Below are 19,875 nucleotides of genomic sequence, written 5' to 3' on the forward strand. Positions count from 1 at the left end.
TCCCTTACATGAACAGGAAAAGGACTTGGTAAGATTGGTTCATGAAATGAAGAACAATGGGCATCCTATTGAGGCGGATTAGCTGTCCAAATTTACAGCCAAGTTGGACAAATTAATAAACAAGTTGTCCAAAATAAGAGTCAAATTCACCTCTACATATCAATTCATTTTTAAACGTATTAAAACTAATTTTAATAAAAATAAGACGATAAATAGCTTGCTAAGTTTCTAAACAACCCTTCTGAAAAGAGAGTAACAATAAATGTCAATTAGTATTGAAAATATCGCATTTCAAACTTGGAACTTCGATGCTTATAAGCAGACTGTCCAAAATTATGAGCCCTTACCCTATATTCTGTTAGTAGAAGAGGTCGAAAGTTTGGAGTGGTATATCTCAGCTCCTGATGAACAAAATTTGTTGAGTGAATTATTGTTGGAAATCTCGGCTCATTAGCTTCCAGAATCTGGTATATGTAATCTGCTATGGGTAAACCATGGTCATCCAGAACCATTTATGTCGAAGAAGACATTTTTTGCAACGTCATTTTTGCATCCTATCCTCTCATCCCACTCCTTGTCCCCCAGAAACCACTCTTTTGGGAATATTTAAAAAAAAAATAAACCATCGATCCTTTCCATTTTTGGATATATTTTTGATATGGCCAAGGCGAACATTTCGTCCTCAGACACCAATATCATCCAGAAATTTTTTCTTCAAATTTCCAAGCCCAATGAATAGACTGCGTAAGAGAGTGTATTTTCTACGGATTTAGACAGAATATGCTTTATTTGATAGAATCTTTAATTTTTTCACAAGTTTGATAAATTTTTATTTGGTTAAGTGATTTTTTTATGCTAAAATTCACTACTACAAATGTTTAAATACTTACCTTCTAAATTCCAAAAAGAAATTTATGGATGATATTCGTGTCTGAGGTTGAAATGTCCGCCTTGGCCATGTCAAAAACATATCCAAAAATTGAAAGGATCGATGGTTTATTTTTTGACATATTCCTAAAAGAGTGGTTTCTGGAGAACAAGAAATGGGATGAGAGGCAAATGCGTGTGTTATTTCGATTCCTTAGATTGACTTTTGGGGGGTACTTAGAACAATCAAAGGCGCTAACTTTGTCACTTTTGTCAGAAAATTGATTAGAAGAAATTCTGCTCTTCTAACCAGATTATTAGCACGTGTAAGAAGAAGAGGTCGGACGTCATTGAGATGTATGGATGAAATGTCCGCTAGGACACTCTCTAAAACATATCCAAAAATGAAATGCATCAATGGTCTATTTCTTGAGATACACCTAAAAGAGTGGTTTCTGGAGGGGAAGGATACACGTGGGGATGAAATTGAAGTGACATTTGGATTCCTTGGATCAACTTATGGGGGGAAATTCAGAACATTCCAAGTCGATATCTTCATCAGTTTGTCCAGAAAATGGAATAGAAAGATTTCTGTAATTTTTTCCTTGCGTTTAACATTTCAAAATTCTTGCAAAAGTCGATGAATAAAAAAAAGTGATGTGTCCAAAAAAAAGTTTCTTTCACAAATTATACCCTTTGAGTTCCTATAACAAATAGTCCATATCGCTCCTTGGAAATTACAAGGGGCCAACTCACTTTTTGGCGATTTTGAGGTTTTAATGCACTTAGACAGAGAATTTAATAAAATTTCAGATGATATGAGTCAATAAATTTTGTTATTAGAAAAGTTTTTCAAAATTTTACTCTTTATGATTGCTTCCGCGGTTTTGTTTGAAGTCAAGGGGCACAAAATAGATTTATCGTTCAAATTTTTGTAAAACAAGGGACTAACTCAAGCAAATTGATCCCTTGTCATTCTAATTTCATGAAAATTTGCGCATCATTTAGAATGACAAAGAGCTAACTCATAAAAAAACATATTTGAAAGGTGAAAATATGTATGTTTCGATGTTTATAATAATGCTCATACAAATAGAAAAGAATTAAATTGTTTTTATTAACATACTTAATTGAGATAATTATTTATACAAAGTTGAATCTTTCATGCTGTCTCCTGAAAAATGGCTCAGATTGAGTTGGTCCCTTGTAATTTCCAAGGAGCAATATAAACCATAAACCATATTTCCGAAAAATTTAGCTGTTGAAATTTGCCTTTGGTTGGCCCACGAACATATGCAATCATCCAACAAAATAAAAAGAAAATTTCATTCTAATAAAAAGAATATTTTGTCCTAATTATCCGAAAAAGAAAGCGGTGCATGTGAATTACGTTCTGTGACAAAATTGAACATTTTTAAGGACTTTTACCTCATTAAATCTATAGAATCATCTTGATCAACAAGCAAATAAGATATTTTGTTTAAAAAAAATCTCGATTAGGCAGAAATTGAAATTCTCAAAATACCTTTTGAATTTTTCTCATTTTTCTGATCAAATTTGATAATTTCCACATAAAAAATGTAAAAAATAATTAAAATGATTACTACTTAGGATTATGTATATATAAGCGTGACAGTGTAGCAACGACCATTTTGAATACCCACGATGATTTCTGTTTTGTAGCAACTTCAGCGAGGTCTTTGTGTGTGTTTTTTAGTTCTCCGGAAGAAGCTGAACAGTCGTGGCCAGAAACTTTTGTCGCGAAGATCCCCCAAGAGGATCAATCTCTGCCGCCAGAACAGCCATTCGTGATCACTTGAGTGCCCTGTCAGGTGGTTTCTGGTGATACTGTGCGGTGTTTTTGGTGGTTTTTCCGGCCACGAAGTGCCCTTTGTTGGTGGAAAAACAGAAACGCGAGAGCACAAGAGAAAAAAAAGAAAAAAAAACGCAGTGGCAGCAAACATGGTGATTTTGTTTCGACAAATCGCAATTTCTGTGCATTTTCCTGAGCATTTTGCCACATTTACCAGGCATTCTCGGCTATTCTGTGATGCTGTTGGGAGGTGAGGGAGTCCAGTGTGGGCAGAAAAGTGCTGAAAAACGTTCAATATCGATGAGGAAAAGCTCATTCGATGGTGTTTGAAGGAGTTTGTGTATGTGTGTGATGAGTTTGATGAAAATATTTTGCGGTGTTTTTCTCAGTGATATACTGTTGTCTCGCTCACACCAATGGGCTGTCAATGGACTGTTTGGCATGTGCGAGTGAAATGGTTGACTAATAAAACCAAGAAACTTCTTCCCAAAACGCACACAGACGCATCTTGGCTCCTCAGGAGTTGAATGGAGAAGAAACTCGGTGACGATTCCACAACTCCGGTGCACGAGAAAAAAAAAGAAGTCATCAAAACTATTTCCGTGATTTTTCTTCTTCTTCTCTCCCCAACTTCTCTGGAGGAGGAAGAAATCTGTTTTTTTTATTATTCATCTTCCAAATAAACCATAAAAAATAAAAAAAAATAAAAATTAAAAAAAGAAAAATTAAAGAAAAACTGGTGAAGTGGTTGTTTAGTGCCTGTGAAATAAATGAAAGTGCATCGTTGGGGCATAATTGGACGCTTTTGTGGCAAAAAGCGAATTAAATTGATGGATAGAGCACCAAATGACTAGAAATTCATCTTATATGGCGCTCTCATACATCCGCCTCTTTGCTGTGTTTACATTTGGATTATTCCTCACAAATGGATCACTATCAGGTGAGTCTATCTTTGCCTCACTTAAAGTTCTTCTTACCCTCCGAAATCTCCCAATCAAAAAAGAAAATTCTATATTTATCCCCCGAATCCCTCCTACGCACAGAAAAAAAAACCAAAAAAAAAAACCAAGCAAAATACCCCAAAAAGTACTCTTGAGAAAAAAAAAAAAAGATTTTTCAAGAAGGGCTTCCCACGGTTGCCAACTGCGGTTTCGTTTTTCAGAGAATGCGAAAAGCGGAAAAATTGAGGTCAAGTTGTGGGGGCTACTTGGATGCACAAAATGAAAATTTGCAATTGAAAGTTGAAAAGAGTGCGCCTGGGCACTTTTGTGGCTATCGCAAAACCCATTTTAATGGGGCTTTTCTCTCTTTCTCTCTCTCAAAAAAACACATTTCCTCTTCACTGGCCACTGCGGTTTATTTACACTTTTGCCAAGAGATTGGGTCAGAGGATAAGGTAAGAGAAGGAGGCAATTTAGTCTTTTTCGGACAAAGGGATTTCAATTTCGAGGGCCTTAACCCTTTTGCAATCCCCTGAAAAAGAGGGAGTTTGTGTACATGATGCCAATTGAATTAATTACAATTGCGAAATTCTAAACAAGATTCTATTAGGTGAGATTCTTAACAATCTCACCTACTATTTAAATTGAACTATGCAAATATATTTTAATAATTTAAAAAAAAAATAGAATTAATATAGGTTGTCTGCAGAGTTCGCGTAAAAGGCATGACAATCTTACGCACTTGACTCAATTCCCCTAGAATAATCTTAAACTACTTCGGAAGTGTTCTTCCGGATCTTCTATAAAATCGGTGGCAGTCAAAATTCCGATAACCAAAATCGCGAAAGGACCAAAATCCCGAAAGCCAAAATCCCAAATGCTCAAAATCCTGAAAGGGACGAAATTATACGGAAGATAATCTGTGGAATAATTTCACAAAACACAGAAAATATCCCTTGTTCCTTTGCCTCCAACAAGCGTGGGTGCAATCCAAGAACCAAGGACCTAGGGCACTTTTAAGAATTCGGAATTTTGGATTTCGGGATTTTGACCGGAATCCCTGCAGAATATCTATCTAATTCCCTAGATTAGGCAGAGGGATAATACCTGCTTTAGAACTAAAGCTTAGTTAGTTTTTCAAAACTCAATGTTTCAATTGCCCATATTGTCCAATCTTAAGTGATAATTTTCCTAAAAATCTGGATTGATAAAGCCATATGGCTAAGCCTTACATCTGAAATTCATATAAGACTGCTATTGCTTCTTAATTATAGATTTATTAGACCGTTGTTTACGGAGAAACTTCTTTACGTTTCTGAATTTTTGAAGTCGCTTCAGAAGTCAAATCTATCGAATACGGCGGATAACAATGGAATTCGTAATTCAAATCTCTGAATTTCGAGATTATTGTCGAAACGCCTATTTTCGCAGATCTCATGGCTTAAGAAAAATGTTTGTTTTTAAGTTTAAATTCAGGATTCGTTTCATGAAAGTTTTGAGTGAAATTGATCCTAAGATTCATAATGATATTCAATATTAATTGTGTTACTTTGTTCAAGATAATAAAATAACGGGAATCCTGGAAATTAGGACAGAGACCCTTTTACCCAATATATCAATCTAATAAGTCATTTGCCCTTATTAATCTAATAAGAAGCCATCATGTTTCAAAAAAATCTTGACAGATAAGAAATTAGAGAATTTAAGCCATGTGACTAAGCCTAGGTCTGATGCCCGTATTATAGTTCAGAAATGACAAACTAGCTCTTTGAAACCAAACAGAAAATTTGCATAGTTTTCAAAGAGAAAAATCGCGTACAGTGAAGGTTCACTGTGTACGAATCATGCTTACATTCCCCTATCACTGTCCAAGAAATTCCATTTTTCCCTGTTATTCATTGATCGTGCCGCACCATTCCTCAAGTGATTGAGCGCTCTCTATGTTCTCCGATCCTGGCTACATCCAGAAGAAAGCCTGTTCTTTTTCTCGACAAGTTAATCTCCATCCTTTTGTCCACGAAATTCAAAGAAAAGCTTCCGATTCTAGAATAGAACTACAATCATTCGTATGAGTCCGAGTCTAATGTAATATTGTAAAGACAATCGGCAAAACACGGTCCAACCTTTTGCCACGAGTAAGACCTATACCATCGAATAGGTATAAGCAAACGTAATAACTTTTGTTTTGATTTCAATAAAGTGTGAAATCTAAACCTTAAATCATACGTCGACTTCGAGCCTAATTTTATTAAGATCGGTTAAGGCATTTTCGAGAAATAGAAAGTCAAATTTGTAAACTTTCAGAAGGATATCTTTAATTTTCCTTGAATTGACAGTCCTTTTTGGCTTGATCATACCAATATTCCACCCCACGAGAGCTTGGATCAGCTTTCGCGGGAGCTTTCGCTTTCCCTTAAGTTCTTTTTTTAAAAAAAAAGTTCTATTATTTAATGTGTTGTATAAGATGCCAAAAGGTTTAACGAAGGCCACGGTGGTTTTTAATAATTAAATCTTTCAAGATTTTTCATTATTTGGACTTTTCGATATCAAGCAGATGGTTACAATTATAGAATCTCGAGGACCATTTCGGGAAATTTTGCCCAATCCCTATCAGAAAGATATAAAATTTTTGTAGGATTATAACAGATTAGGTTAGATTATTAAGAATTTCACCTAATACTGATCAAGCATTTTAAATTTGTAATTACCAAATGAAGCGATAATGAACCAGTTATAAATTTCTTCAAGGTGGCAATAAACGGAGCATGACGCTAAATAGTGTTACTATCCTACTGAAACCTCGTGTATCACAAACTTACCTAAAAATTTCAGTAGAAGGTCAAAAAGCACGTTTTTCGTGTTTTTTTTTTACGTGTGATTCTTACATATTTTTGTTTAAATCGCCTTATAAAACCTTAAAGCATTTATGTAGAGTGCCATCTTTAATGGTTAAAAAATCTTCTTTATCAGCGTTAATACTCAAAATACTAATAGATCATATACCGTAGATGCGGATGACTATGCCACCTTGCCGTACATAAGATTTTCTTTAATTCTAACACTTAAGGATGGTTTTTACCGATCTACAGGATCAATGAATTCATCATTAAGCGCTATAATTAAAAGATGCTTACGAACAGGTGGGTGTCAAAGTCATACTAAGCAATATTATTACAAATTTTAATTTAAACTTTTTGCAAATGAAAATATTAGGACTTGTTTTTCAAAAAACCCTTCGAAAAATCTTCCGTTTCAGTAACGTTTCATTCACATCAAATAGATTTATCTCAAAACAGGAAACAAAATATATTTTCTATTAGCTGCTAAATATTTTCGGCAAAAAACAAACGATCAGTAAAAAATTCTAAATGGGCAGTAAAAAATTAAAAATGAGCAGTAAAATATCTAATTATGGTCGGTAAAAAACTTAAATCTTTACAAAAATGGGCCTAATTTATATTATTTAACATTTAAAATATTTCCATATAGAGTGAAAAGCCCCTTATTTTCCCTTTGCCAAAATTTGGACGATAATATCACTGTTTCAAATTTTTTTTGTTACTGATCTATTTTAACTTTTTACTGCTCATTTATTCAATGCCAATATTTTCTATCAGTTATGGAACCGAAGGATTCAAAAAATAACAGGAAGTTTATAATTTTTGGCATTCTTGTATGATTTTTATTTTATGAGAAATCGAAGTTATAACCGGCTTCTAAAATATACTTTAGTAAAATGTACCTTTACAGTTTATTATCGTCAACCGGCCAAATCTATTGGCAGAAGTTCTATGTGATTCTAATTCTTAGTTTTTTGCGATTGTTTTTAAACTTTATTTTAAAAAGTTTACTCTAGAATTTTAGATTTTCTCTTATTTACTCTATAAATATATATTTTTTGAAAATATCAGGCTAAGGATATGAATTTAGCAAGTTCGAAATTTAAGAGAATAGGCAGTGTCATCAATTTATCAATTTTAAAAGAAAAAAACCTTTTGGAAATTTTATAACTTTTTTCCCCCAAAGTTTTAAAGGTAATTCAAAAATTCCCAAATTTAAACGTTGTAACAAAAATCAACCTATGAAATTTAAAACATTAAGATTATTATTAGAAAGAATACCGACTATTATAACTTTATACGAAATAATGTTATTTTTTTTTATCTAAATAAAAGGTTTGTTCTAAAGATTTGAAAGTTTAGAAATTATATTTATTTTAATTTACAAGAATTTTTTTTCAAGGATTTTGCCTAACTTTAATGTCAATTCTTTAAAGTTTTCTTCACCTCTATCTTGTTCTCATATTCTTCAAGTTTTTTAAACTTAAATTATCCTTCCAAATCTTATTGGTTATATCAGTTTTTAAGAGTTTTTTAATTTTTTTTTTAAGTTTTTGAAGTTCAAAAAATATAACTTTTCTCTTTATTTTTTTAATTTATTAACGGAAATTGTTAAATTTCATCCAAGAAACGTATAAACCAGACCGTAGAAACGCATTTAGCTATTTACCCGATTCTGAATAGTTTGAGCTAGATGTTAACCACAAAAGTCAAGACATTCATAATGCCTAACATTTACGATTGATATTGTTATTATATTTTTTATTATTTAATAAAATTCAATTGTAAATAATCAATTCCCGTCAAAATAAGCCAAGTAATACTAACTCTAAAATGTATAGACTATTTGTTTAAAGTTTAAATAACATAAATTATGTAAAAGGTATTCAATTACCTGACCTTGGAAAAAAATATACCATTAAAAATAGATGTACGCATTTAATATATCAAAGAGTATAGACACTAATGCAGTACGTTTCACGTTGTTTATAAATCAATAAAATTGAAATAAAAGTGAAACTAATTCTAAAACTATTACATTTCATTAGAATATTTACGGCTTATTGTGGATTCTTGATCAGTAAAAATGCTTGTGATATTTCAATTTAGTTTCGCTCTTGGTTTTTTAATTGTTGAATTATCTATGATTTTGTAGTTTCTTGATAGTTCTCACAATCTTTTTTGAGTAATAGAATTTCTTTTCGTAATGTAAACAAATTATTGACTAGATGACGTTTAAATGTATAAATACACTCGATAGAAATTTATCCAGCTGGAAAATTAAAATATCAATATTTGTTTCTCGCGTCCATCATAGGAATTTTTCAATCATTAAAAAAAAAATCTTTTTTTTCCGGATCTTTCAATATTTAAAGTGTGTGAGAAGTTTTTTTTCTGGTTGAGTGTATAAGTGTCAACATGGTGAAGAAGACAATTGAAAATGAAATGCCACAAGCTTAGCAAAAGTTATTAGATAATAGTAAAAGTATAAGGAAAAAAATCTTCATGGTGTATTTGAGCAGAGAAAATCGTGTGACTAAAAGTAAGCAGAAAAGAGCAAAAATAAAAGTGATGAAATTCTATGTTTTTTTCTCTAATTGTTATCACAAAAATCCAAGTTGTTCATGCCACAAGAAAAATCTTAAATAAATAGTAAAATAGATTTATTGTACGTGATCAATCATGTGGAATGAAATTAGAACACTTCTGTGCTTTAGCATCCTCCTTCATGGTTTCAAGATGAAATTGATGCCCTAGATGAGTAATTGGGGTTCCTTTCACAATTATAAGCACCGCTAGATAGCAATAAATTTGTATATATAATGCCTATTTCTTCTTCTTTTTTTGTTGTTTCGTCAATGATCTTCAAGCTTTGGTCACGAACTTGAGTTAAGTCAAGTTTAAATTTTATTATACTGCCTCCACTGTGAGAGCGAGATAGGAAATGACTTAGATTTTACCTTGAACTTTCTAATGCAAAGTCATAAAATACGGCTAAAATATACAACGTAGTTCTTATCTAATCAAGTGGAAAAAATATTCCCTATACTAATGCATTTTCGAATGTGGAAGGCGTCTCTCTCAACTCAAGTCATGATCTTTCCCCCGCGCAAGTCTTCTTTCTCTCTCTCTTCTTTGAATATAAAACAATTAAATGATACGTTTCACAGAGGAGTGAAATGAGGTGGTTCAATAGATGAAGCAATATAAAATTGCACAATGTTTCTAATGTTTAAGAGCAATAGCAACAACAAAAAACAAAAATTTAACTATAAAACAACCAATTTAATTGTCATTTCAGAATATATTTTCTAAGATTTTATTAACAATTTTTTTTTTACAAACGTTTTTCTACGCTCCATTACTGTTCGTTTTTGCAACAATATTGGGTATAATTTTCACAAGATGTATATTTTTCCATTTTGTGATGCAAAATCTGCCAATGTATTCGAGTTGAAATAAAAAAAAAATTGTTTTAAACTTATGTAAATAACCACTGTTGTTTGTGTGTTTAAAAGTTCAACAAATTTACACTGAATGTTATACAATCATTTGACTTAATTTATTGGAGTTTGCTCTATACATTTGATAATTTTGCGAGCACTGCACAGTCCAAGAACCTCTCTATTATGGGTTAAATCATACCTAATGCACTGAATTTTATTTTATATTTGCGATAATTCCTTACTAATAAATTTTCTATCTATAGTCTTGATCATTTATTGATTAATTAGGGGCAATGTTAAGACAGTCAATAATAAATAAATAGGGTATTTCGAAAGTTTCAGGACTAATCTGTTTTAGGTTTAAATTTTTGATCATTCGATCTTAACGAAAGGTTTTCCTAAACTGCGTTTCATACCCGTAAATGAAATAAATTGTTGGAATCTTTTTCGAAATAAACAAAAAAATGGTTGTCCGGAAGATATAGGAGGTCACTGAACACCAGAAAGCAAGATCACTTACCGTTTGGTCTCTAGGTTGGTAACACTGACACGAAGAATTGTCAAAAACTGTGACATTTCCTTTTAAAATTTAGAATTCCGAAATCTCGCAGTTCAGAAAGTATTAATCTTAATCTTATTATGTGATATTGTCACGAATTGGATGATAAGAGTGATTAGTTTCCGATCACCCTAGAATTTTTTGCACAAAATAGGTCTGTAGGAGTAATACGATCAGTAAGATATTACTGTTCATATTAATTATTACATAAACCACTTGACTGTGGTGTCTCATATAAGATTAATACTCTATGAACTGCGAGAATGGCAAAAAAGATAGCAAGTGTTTAATCTTGCCTCTCTCTCACACATTTCATCACTCAAAAACTGACCGAATCACAGTTGGCACTCATGGAAAATTGCTCAAAGTGCCTGAAATATGGTTAAGAAAATAGTTAATAACGAACTGCGAACTGTAATATCTTATGGCCTCTACACATTGGGAGCAATTTTTGTCAAAAATTGCTTTTTTGAAGGAAATTCCCTGAGCCGTTGTAGGGGGAAACGTCAAATTTCTGTCAAAAACGCAATTTTTGACGAAAATTGCTCCCAATGTGTAGACGCCTTTACTGATCATATTACTCCACTAGAGTGTACTCTTTCTAACACACGTGATTTTCCATTTGATATTTTGCATACTATACACTTCTCTTTCCGTCTTACACTTAATACAGGAAGTTCCGGCTTGAGAGAAAACGGACTGAAAGAATTTGATATGAATTGCCTACTATTGGGATCTCATTTATAAAAATAATTTTTGAAATGCCCCTAAATGTATGCAAATATTTTTCATGTGGTGAATTTGAAATACATTTCTTATGAACCGTTGAAAATACTTGAAAATAAGCTAAAAAGATATCTCCTGCAGATATGTAATTTTACTCTGTCACTGGATTTAATTCGCGGGATTTTCTCGGTCCTGAAAAATTCTTTCAAAGCGGAACTCCCTGTATTATCTCATATGTAACACCACTGTGAGCAGACGTTCTAGCAATTCTCCATGCGTGTCAACTGTGTTTCGGGCAGTTTTCAAGTAGTTTTCATGTCTGCCAACTTTGTATGTCAATATTTGTAGCTGGAATATATGAGTGGGAGGCAAGATCAAATACTTGCAAACTTTTTTTTTGGCATTCAATAATAAAATCAGTATCAGGTATCAGGTTTAAATGACATTCTAGTTACTATAAAATTAATTATTTAATAAAAATGGCCATAAGTAGGGTAATGGTTAAAGTCAGTGTCATCCAATGCATTACTAAGTGTAACGCCTGGAACTGGAAATTGTGTTAGAAATGTACGTCTGTACTTTGAATGTCCGTAATCACATCTAAAGACATGGTACTATCTTGGTGGGCTGTGATCTTCTATCGGTTCTCTGTATGAGAGCGGTTACGTTTCTTTTCTCTTTGATTACATTCGGGAGGCGACGATTACGATACTTTAGCTTCACTTTTGACTGTTATATCTTCGTCAAAGGTACAGGGAATCTTGATTCCGAGAGGTAACTCGAACGAGTTCTCGAGCAAGCTATTTATCAATCGGGTTGTCCTCTACAACTGCCTTTCTGTGAGGGCACAAACATGAAGGGATAGAATTGCAAGCTACTACTAGTCCGTTTCTATAGAAACGGACTAGTAGTAGCTTGCAATTCTAGGTATACCTAGACAGCTATTCTAACTCTCTCTATGGGCCATAGGGGCTTTACACCGGGAGGCTAGCGATGGAGGGCACTCCATCATCTTCCGGTGTGGATCAGTGTAGCATATATTGCTACAATATGCAAATGAGGTTTTCCACCGTATACGCTCTGATATGGTTACCAACGCTAAGATGGCGATGGCCGGTATTACTAAATCATGAATTACTGTAAAGCCTATATCTGTAAAATCTGGGGTGACATGATAACTTATTTTCGATACTATCAACTGCCGATTCTGGAAACTTTAAGCGATATCTGCACTTCCTGTAAGAAATATACATATTTATTAGCTGTCACATTCTTTTAAAAATGTGACAATGAATGGCTTAGGAATGCGTAAAAAGTCGACATTCGCTTAATCTAACAGATATAGCTTTATCGATACTATCGATTCGATAGTGTCGAAAAGTTATCATTCCACCCCTGGATATGAATTCTGAGATTCGTGAGTTTTTCACGTGAGAAACTCACGGTTTTTAGATCGTTCCCTGTAAGCATTTGATGAAGCTTTCACAAAAAATGTCACGTGAAACACTTACAGCATCTAAGAATTTAGATGAAAGTTTTTGCGAAAGCCTGACAAAATGCTTAGTAAAGGTGATCTCAAAGCCGTGAATTTCTCACGTGAAAAACTCACTATCTCAGAATTCATACCCTGGTCTCAACAGCTATAGCAGAATATTTTGTCCTGGAACTTTTGACGCACCTTGTGTACATTGAGGTTATGTCAACCATGATACCGCAAATGAAATTGATCAAAGCCAAATCGGCAAACGATTATATTCAATAATGTGTAAAGCATTGATAAGTTTTGCTCATATTTCCTCAAAAGTGAAAGTAATTTAACTTGGTGTGATGTAAGATCATTCAATGTTTGACAGTTTCTATACCCTCTATCTGGCGTGATGACAGTGTTTTGAAATTGCGTAAACTACGATCTAATTTTGATGGGTTCAATCAATTGAACATTGATTTTTATCATAAGTCTACCATGTCGTATTGAGTCATTTTCTGATGATTTGTGTGTCTAGTGCGTCTAGACATTAGATGCTCTTGGTGTGATGAATATAAAAAAAAACCGAACTTATGCGAATCTAAAACAACTGATAAGACAATACACACAAACAGTAGAATTGTGGCTCGAAAATCGGACAAGCCTAATGAGTGACGGCGTTGTAATTGAGAAATTGGATGAGAGGCTATTGGAGTGTTTTGTCAGTCAATTCGGTGTTTTTCTTTTTTTTTCTTTCTAGGAAATTGCCTCTTAATGGGGTTTTAACTGAATTTTTTTGACATAATCTACGCATTTATCGCATTGTGCGTTTGCTATGTCTACCCCAAAGTCACTTTCGCAATAGGAAGATTTGCTAATAAAAAAAAAATAAAGTTCAAGAGCAAAAACTTTGTGCGAATTGCTGTTATGTATAAAAGAAGAAGAAACGAAATAATTTATGTTGTATTTGGTTAGATTGCTAATCATTCTTTTTTTGGAAAGTATGCTGTCATTTTTGACAGCTAGACAAATTTAGCATAATCTACGGGATAATGATGCATAAGGGAAAGGTCTAAGTTGGTCATTCTGAAATTCCTCGTGGTAATCATGATATATAGCAAATAAACAATATAAAAACATAAAATGAAGGCGCAATTATTTCTTTTCGCTCATTCCCTCTTCTTTTTTTCGCAAATAGTTTCTCGATGAATTTCCAATAGCGCACTACAACAAAAATATACGATGTGACTATGTTAATTTTCATCAATTAATGATATACATGAATGATAAAATATTTCAATGCCTTAAGCAGTCTAAGCTGAAAATGTACCATTAAATTGATTTTCTAATTGATAAATTAGTATCAATTGGACATTTTCTTGCAATAAACTATAACTTTAACCACTCTTGTCGATGATGGTATAATGGGCTTGGCAGAAGAAAAAGAAAAAAAGGGAACCTATAGAAAAAGGTCCAATAAAAATGCCATTTCTTGAGGATGAAACAAATTTTTTTTATCTTATGTGTAAAATCCTTATGCTATGGATTTATTTTGGTGAAAGAGTGAGGCAGAATAAGAAAACATTTGGCTATTGATCAAGAAAAACAGAAAGAGAGAGAGAGAGAGAGTAAAGTTCTGAGAGTGGCCAAAAAAAGAAGGAGGGAAAAAGCGATATTGTGAAGAAAAAGAATAAACAACACAAAACTACGACATGAAATCTAGAAATGAAGTGTACGAAGTATGTTGAAAAAAAATCTACACAATACACGGAAAGAATCTACAAAATTTGTGATATGATTGGCAATGTAGGGGTAAAATGCTTTTTCCATATATATAGTGGTCGCTTGCATCACCCAGTGTCGTATAAACATTTTAACGTATTAAAACGTGAAATTTTTTTCAATGTCAAAAGTATTTTTTATACACAACTTGAGTACATTACCGTGGAAATTCCTGAGTAATCAAGTGACTTATAGATCAAATTTTTGGAATAAAGATCAATCTACCGTTTTATAAGTAATTGAAAACGGTTTAATCTTAACTAGAATTTAAAGACCTTTCAAATGAATCCAAACTTATTTCAATCGGTTGAGAAATGATTCATCTACAGCCTTTAGAGTGCTTAATTTTGAAAAAAAAAAACAAGAAAATAGAAAAAAATGTTAGACAGTGGCGTATATGAATGAAGTGCTCACAAGGATAACCTCGTTTCAGTAGTAAAATACATAAGTGATAAATGTCCCGCACACTAAACATGTTGTCATTGTTTTTAACGATACCGCCTACGCTTACTCAGTAGATTAAAATGGAGTAATTCGGAATAATGCCTATTTTGGAATTTTGAGATTTTCTCACTGTTTCAGATGGCCAAAAAGAAAAAGAAAATCACGAAGAAGTACAAGACTTTACATTCGAGAGCACTTCTTCGTTATTTTTTCCTTTTACCATCTAAATCTATTAGGAAATCTCAAAGTTCCAAATTAGATATGATTCCAAATTACCCTATCTTATCCTAACAAGATGCCTAAAGAGCAGTCCGACAGAGAAACTTTATCCCTAAACGTGAAGAGAGTAAAGAGATATCTAAAGAACTTGACAAAACTACATAGGCCTCATCATATTCAGAGTAATTTTAATCAGACGTCGTCTTCAGGCAATTCTCTTCAAAAAGGCAATTTTTAACTCTTTCCGGACCACAACATATCCAGCGAACGAATTTCAGTAAAACTCACTTTATTGTAAGTCTTAGTGGTCAAATATGATACTTTTGTAGAGAAAGAATTTTCTCCGCCTCTGGGAAATTGGAAAACTCATGGGAACTCTCGTCCCCAAAAGAACGAAAAGGAGACAAACTTCAATTTTCCAAAAGCCAATAATATCAATTTTGTGAATTATTTTTGCATGTCAAATGACTCCTTTACAATGTTGATCACTAAAACAAGAAGAATTATTGACCAGTATCTTGTGGGATGTCCAGAAAGTGCTGAAAAGGACACCCAGCTCCTGCTTGCCAACAGATTCCTCAAAATATTTCACAGAATAGCACTTTAACACACATTTCTCTCAACAGGATGTTATTGCAGACACATTAAGCTTTCTCAAGAGCTAAAAAAACACTTCCTGGACAATCAGAATTCACCAAAATCTGGAAGAATAGGAAAAACTTCCCCGAAAGCAATCTCCCTCGCTGCCAAATGTCAAAATTATCGGCCATATTGACAAAAATTTTGCTCCCGCTTGGAATTTTCTTGCAAGTTTGTTGTCAAAAAGCAAATCGCGAACATTGGCGGGATAACCTTACATTTTATTTCAAGATTTGTGCGGACGAGAATTCCCATCAATTTTGAACAAGTTTTTTGAAAATTTATGAAAAAATTGTTTTTCGAATTTATGTAATCTGTAATTGTTAGTTATCATACTTATTGGCCCCGAGAGGTTTTTCCTTATTCGGGTCTAGAAATATCAAAAAAGTCACAATATCTGCAAGGAAGCAGAAAATCGAAAATTCACGATTTTTGATCAAGAATATCTTAGCTCAGGAGTTAATTGGGATCCTGCAAAAAATATCCTAGATTTGGACATCCTTATAGTTTGTAATCATCCACAAGAATAGGAATTTTATCGATTCTAAATAGTCTAAAAAAATTATTTTTTCCATGGGTATCCAGAGTCCCAAAGGAGACGAAAGAGTTAATGAAGATCGCTCCCAATCTATTGAGGCTTTAAGGCTTAAAAATCTTATGGCTTAGAAATATACTTTAATCATCATTTGGATTATAGTTACACTAAACTGGTCCTTAGCTAATCCTCAGAGATGTGCAAGCCCAGGGGTGACATGATAACTTATTTTCCATATTATCGATTGTCGATTCAGAAATTTTTCAACGATAGCTGCACTTCGTGTAACTAATATAGATGTTTATCAACAGTCTCATTTTTTAAGAATGTCACAATGAATGGCCCAACAATCCGTAAAAGGTCGACATTCATTTATTCTAACGGATATAGATTTATCGATACTATCGATTCGATAGTGTCAAAAAGTTATCATTCCACCCCAGGTCCTAATACGGACTCTAGTCTGATGTGACTATGTAGTTTGCCTTCTCTAATTTCTTATCAGTCAATGGTTGAAGGAACATTTTGGCATAGGCTTGGATATTAAGGACTGATGGACAAGATTTTGAAAAGCTACAAAAGTTTGCTTATTATTTAGAATTTCGAGACCTTTAGGAACTGGGTTAAACTTCTAATCTAAAACAGTCTTCAGACTAGAGGTTTAGCCAAATTTTTAATGGCATTGAAGTCCTAAATAACGATCATTTTTATTGCTTTTTCACAATCTAATAGGTCATTTTCCCTTAATAATCCAATCCCAAGTTAATTTTTGTTCAAGTTGATTGATTAGAAATTTGAGCAGTTAAGCCATATAGCGGTCTTCAGACCAGAGGTATAGCCCAGTACCCGAAGGTCTCAAAATCCTAAAAGGCAACCGATTTTATTGGCTTTTCAGAATCTATTAGATCATTTTGACGGTTCCATTCCATACTATGCTATCTCAGAATGACAACTTTTCGGGAGAGCCATTTGAAGTCGGCAATTTTCTATGCTGCCCGTGTAAATTTTTTTCGAAAGTCTGAAATATTTCGTTACCCGAACATCGGATGACCAACAAATTTTCACCAGTTGTAAATCTCGGTCTCAGGAACAACATATCTCTGAGTAATATAAAGTTAAGTCGACTTAGCATAGTATGGAATGGAGCCGTAATAATCCAATCCTAAGTTAAATTTATCTAAAAACTTTTGACTGATAAGAAATTATACCAGTTAAGCCGTATGGCTAAGCCTTAAGTCGGAAGCCCATATATCTGGTGTAAGGTTCATTCAAAACCAAAGAATTTTTTTCATGATCACAGAGAATCAAGAGCTAGGCTTAAGTATCGTAAGAGCTTTTGTTACTCTGTTTAACCATTTCACAAATTTGGAGAAAGTCAAATTTAATCTGTGGAAGAAATGTTTTCCTACAGATTTTACCGAATTTAGGGAGAGTCTTCCTAAAAGTTGGAGCCAAAACCGAAAAAAACATGGAAGTCTCTGAATTGTTTAATAAGCGATGTATCGCGTTCGAAAGATAACAGGCTGGGATAGGGCTTCTCGGAATGTCACGTTCTTTGTCTCCTGTAATATGTAAGGTAGGGGAGTTGATGTAGGACAGTTCGCTTAATATTGACTTGATCCGTAAATGGGCAAGATATACCTAAACGTAGTTCTGAAGACGAATATTGCTTATATTTAAAATGAAGTTTTAACCTTGTCGAGCAGGCGCCCATAAAGCCTAATAAAAAGTGAAGCTATTTAAAGTGTAAATTAGCTTTAAGTGAAGCAAATTTTTCCAGATATTGCACCACGACTTAAACAAATTTGCATGTAGTTCTTGTATTATTTCGGCGAATATTATGTAAGATATATTTTTAGATAGCTTTTAATACATGATTTCGAAATGTATCAGACTGATAAGTCAATTCTCTTTAGGAAAAAACTTGCCGTTAGTCTTCAGTGCCACTCTGCAAAAACGTATGGAAAAATGAAATGGCGAGATGCCCCTGTTGTCGAGAGATACATCTTCTCAGTCGTCGTTAACGGCACCGACAACATACGGTGATATAAGTGCTGTAGTCTGACCGTGGTGTTACATATAAGATTAATATTAATATTAAGAAAAGCTGGAAGGAGAGGTATATAGCATGCAAAATTTCAAATGGAAAATAACGTGTGCTAGAAAGAGTACACTCTAGTGGATTAATACGATGAGTAAGATATTACTGTACGTATTAATTTCTTTCTGAATCGTATTAAAATCAATTCGAGCAATTTTCCATGCGTGCCAACTGTGATTCGGTCAGTTTTCGAGCGAAGCGCGAGAGAGAGGCATGGTAAAACACTTGCTATCTTTTTTTGCCATTCTCGCAGTTCAGAAAGTATTAATCTTAATATTAATCTTATATGTGACATGGTCATGAAAACCTTAGTTGATATATGAAAAGTTCAGTATACGACTCATGCAGTGCATTGAGTAATAAGCCCTAGTTGGTTGTGCTTTTAGTCCCAAAAAAAAGAGTTCTGTGTTGATTATTTTATCAAAATGGTTTAAATCGTTTAAATAGTCTCAAAAAGTTTAAAAAATGACCGGCGCCATAGGAAGATCACATTAATTATACAAGAAGTTTGATTTGTGGGGGGGGGGGGGTCCTTGATGATTCCAAGTCGATTTCTCTAACCATTTAGCCTATAAAGCTTATAGCGGATGAATAGATGGACAAATTCAAGTGTCAAATTCGAAAATTCTTGTCAAAGTATGGCTCTATCAAAGATTAAAACGTTAATTTGTAAATCTTGAAACATTTAGTTCATCTAAGATTTTTATTCCCATTTAATTTTTGTTTTTGAATATGCATAGAGTTGATTTTTGTTTTAAAAAAAGTGTTTAAGGCTTGCTGAATTATTTTGATTTTTTTTGTTAAAGGTACTTCAAAATTTTTCGAATAGAAAATTCTTTTTAAAACATTGCTGTGAATATAGAAATATTTATGCTTGTTACAATTATATTAAAAACAGAAAAGCACTGAGAAAGTTATTACGACACTCGCTAATCGAAGTGACGATATGTATACGTATTATATGCTGAAAGATACACACGGAAGTTGAAAATTGGTGATATAGGAGAAGAAGGTAAGCAGAAGATGAAGAGAGAGAGAACACCAATGATTTTTTCTCAGTATACCCAAAAACTTCAAGATATAGAGAATAATCTCTAAATGTTGGATGATGCGAAACTGGTAGAAAAAAAAATATATATATATAGGGAGAGGTATAGAGAAGTTTGAAAGAATACGAAAGAAAAAAAAAAGAATTGCTTAGATTCCGTGTAATTTTGTTTAGAACAATCTAAATTCATTCTACGTTCAAGATGATTTTTCTATAGAGAATTCGCGGCTTTTCAATATCAATGGTCCAAAATGGATTTCTTTTTAGCATTTCGCAGCTTGATATGACGTGCTTTTATTTTGTGTCTTTTAAATGAGATGATCTTTATATTTCTTATGATTTTAATCTCCTTTCTGATGTTTCTGGCTTAAGTTTGATCTCCTGTTTCTTAGGAAAAATTTGATCTACCAGCCACCAAAAATGAGATTTTTAGATGATTTTTTTTTGGGA

At 33.2% G+C, this 19,875-nt stretch overlaps 1 protein-coding gene across 2 annotated transcripts in view; it reads left to right on the plus strand.

Annotated features, from left to right (window-relative positions):
• Window positions 1-2,562: 2,562 nt before the first annotated feature.
• The window catches only part of LOC129800048 (cell adhesion molecule DSCAM), a 113,327-nt gene continuing 96,014 nt past the window's right edge, over window positions 2,563-19,875 (plus strand). Inside the window, exon 1 of one of the 2 annotated variants that reach the window (XR_008751578.1) lies at window positions 2,563-3,620. Coding sequence is in view for 1 of the 2 variants with exons in the window: in XM_055844407.1 (XP_055700382.1) it covers window positions 3,527-3,620 (94 nt within the window). In the remaining variant the exon portion in view is untranslated. The remainder of the gene's footprint in view (window positions 3,621-19,875) is intronic. The other variant, XM_055844407.1, reaches the window with a different exon arrangement.

Source organism: Phlebotomus papatasi, chromosome 1 (genome assembly GCF_024763615.1).
Source record: "Phlebotomus papatasi isolate M1 chromosome 1, Ppap_2.1, whole genome shotgun sequence".
Lineage (NCBI taxonomy): Eukaryota > Metazoa > Arthropoda > Insecta > Diptera > Psychodidae > Phlebotomus > Phlebotomus papatasi.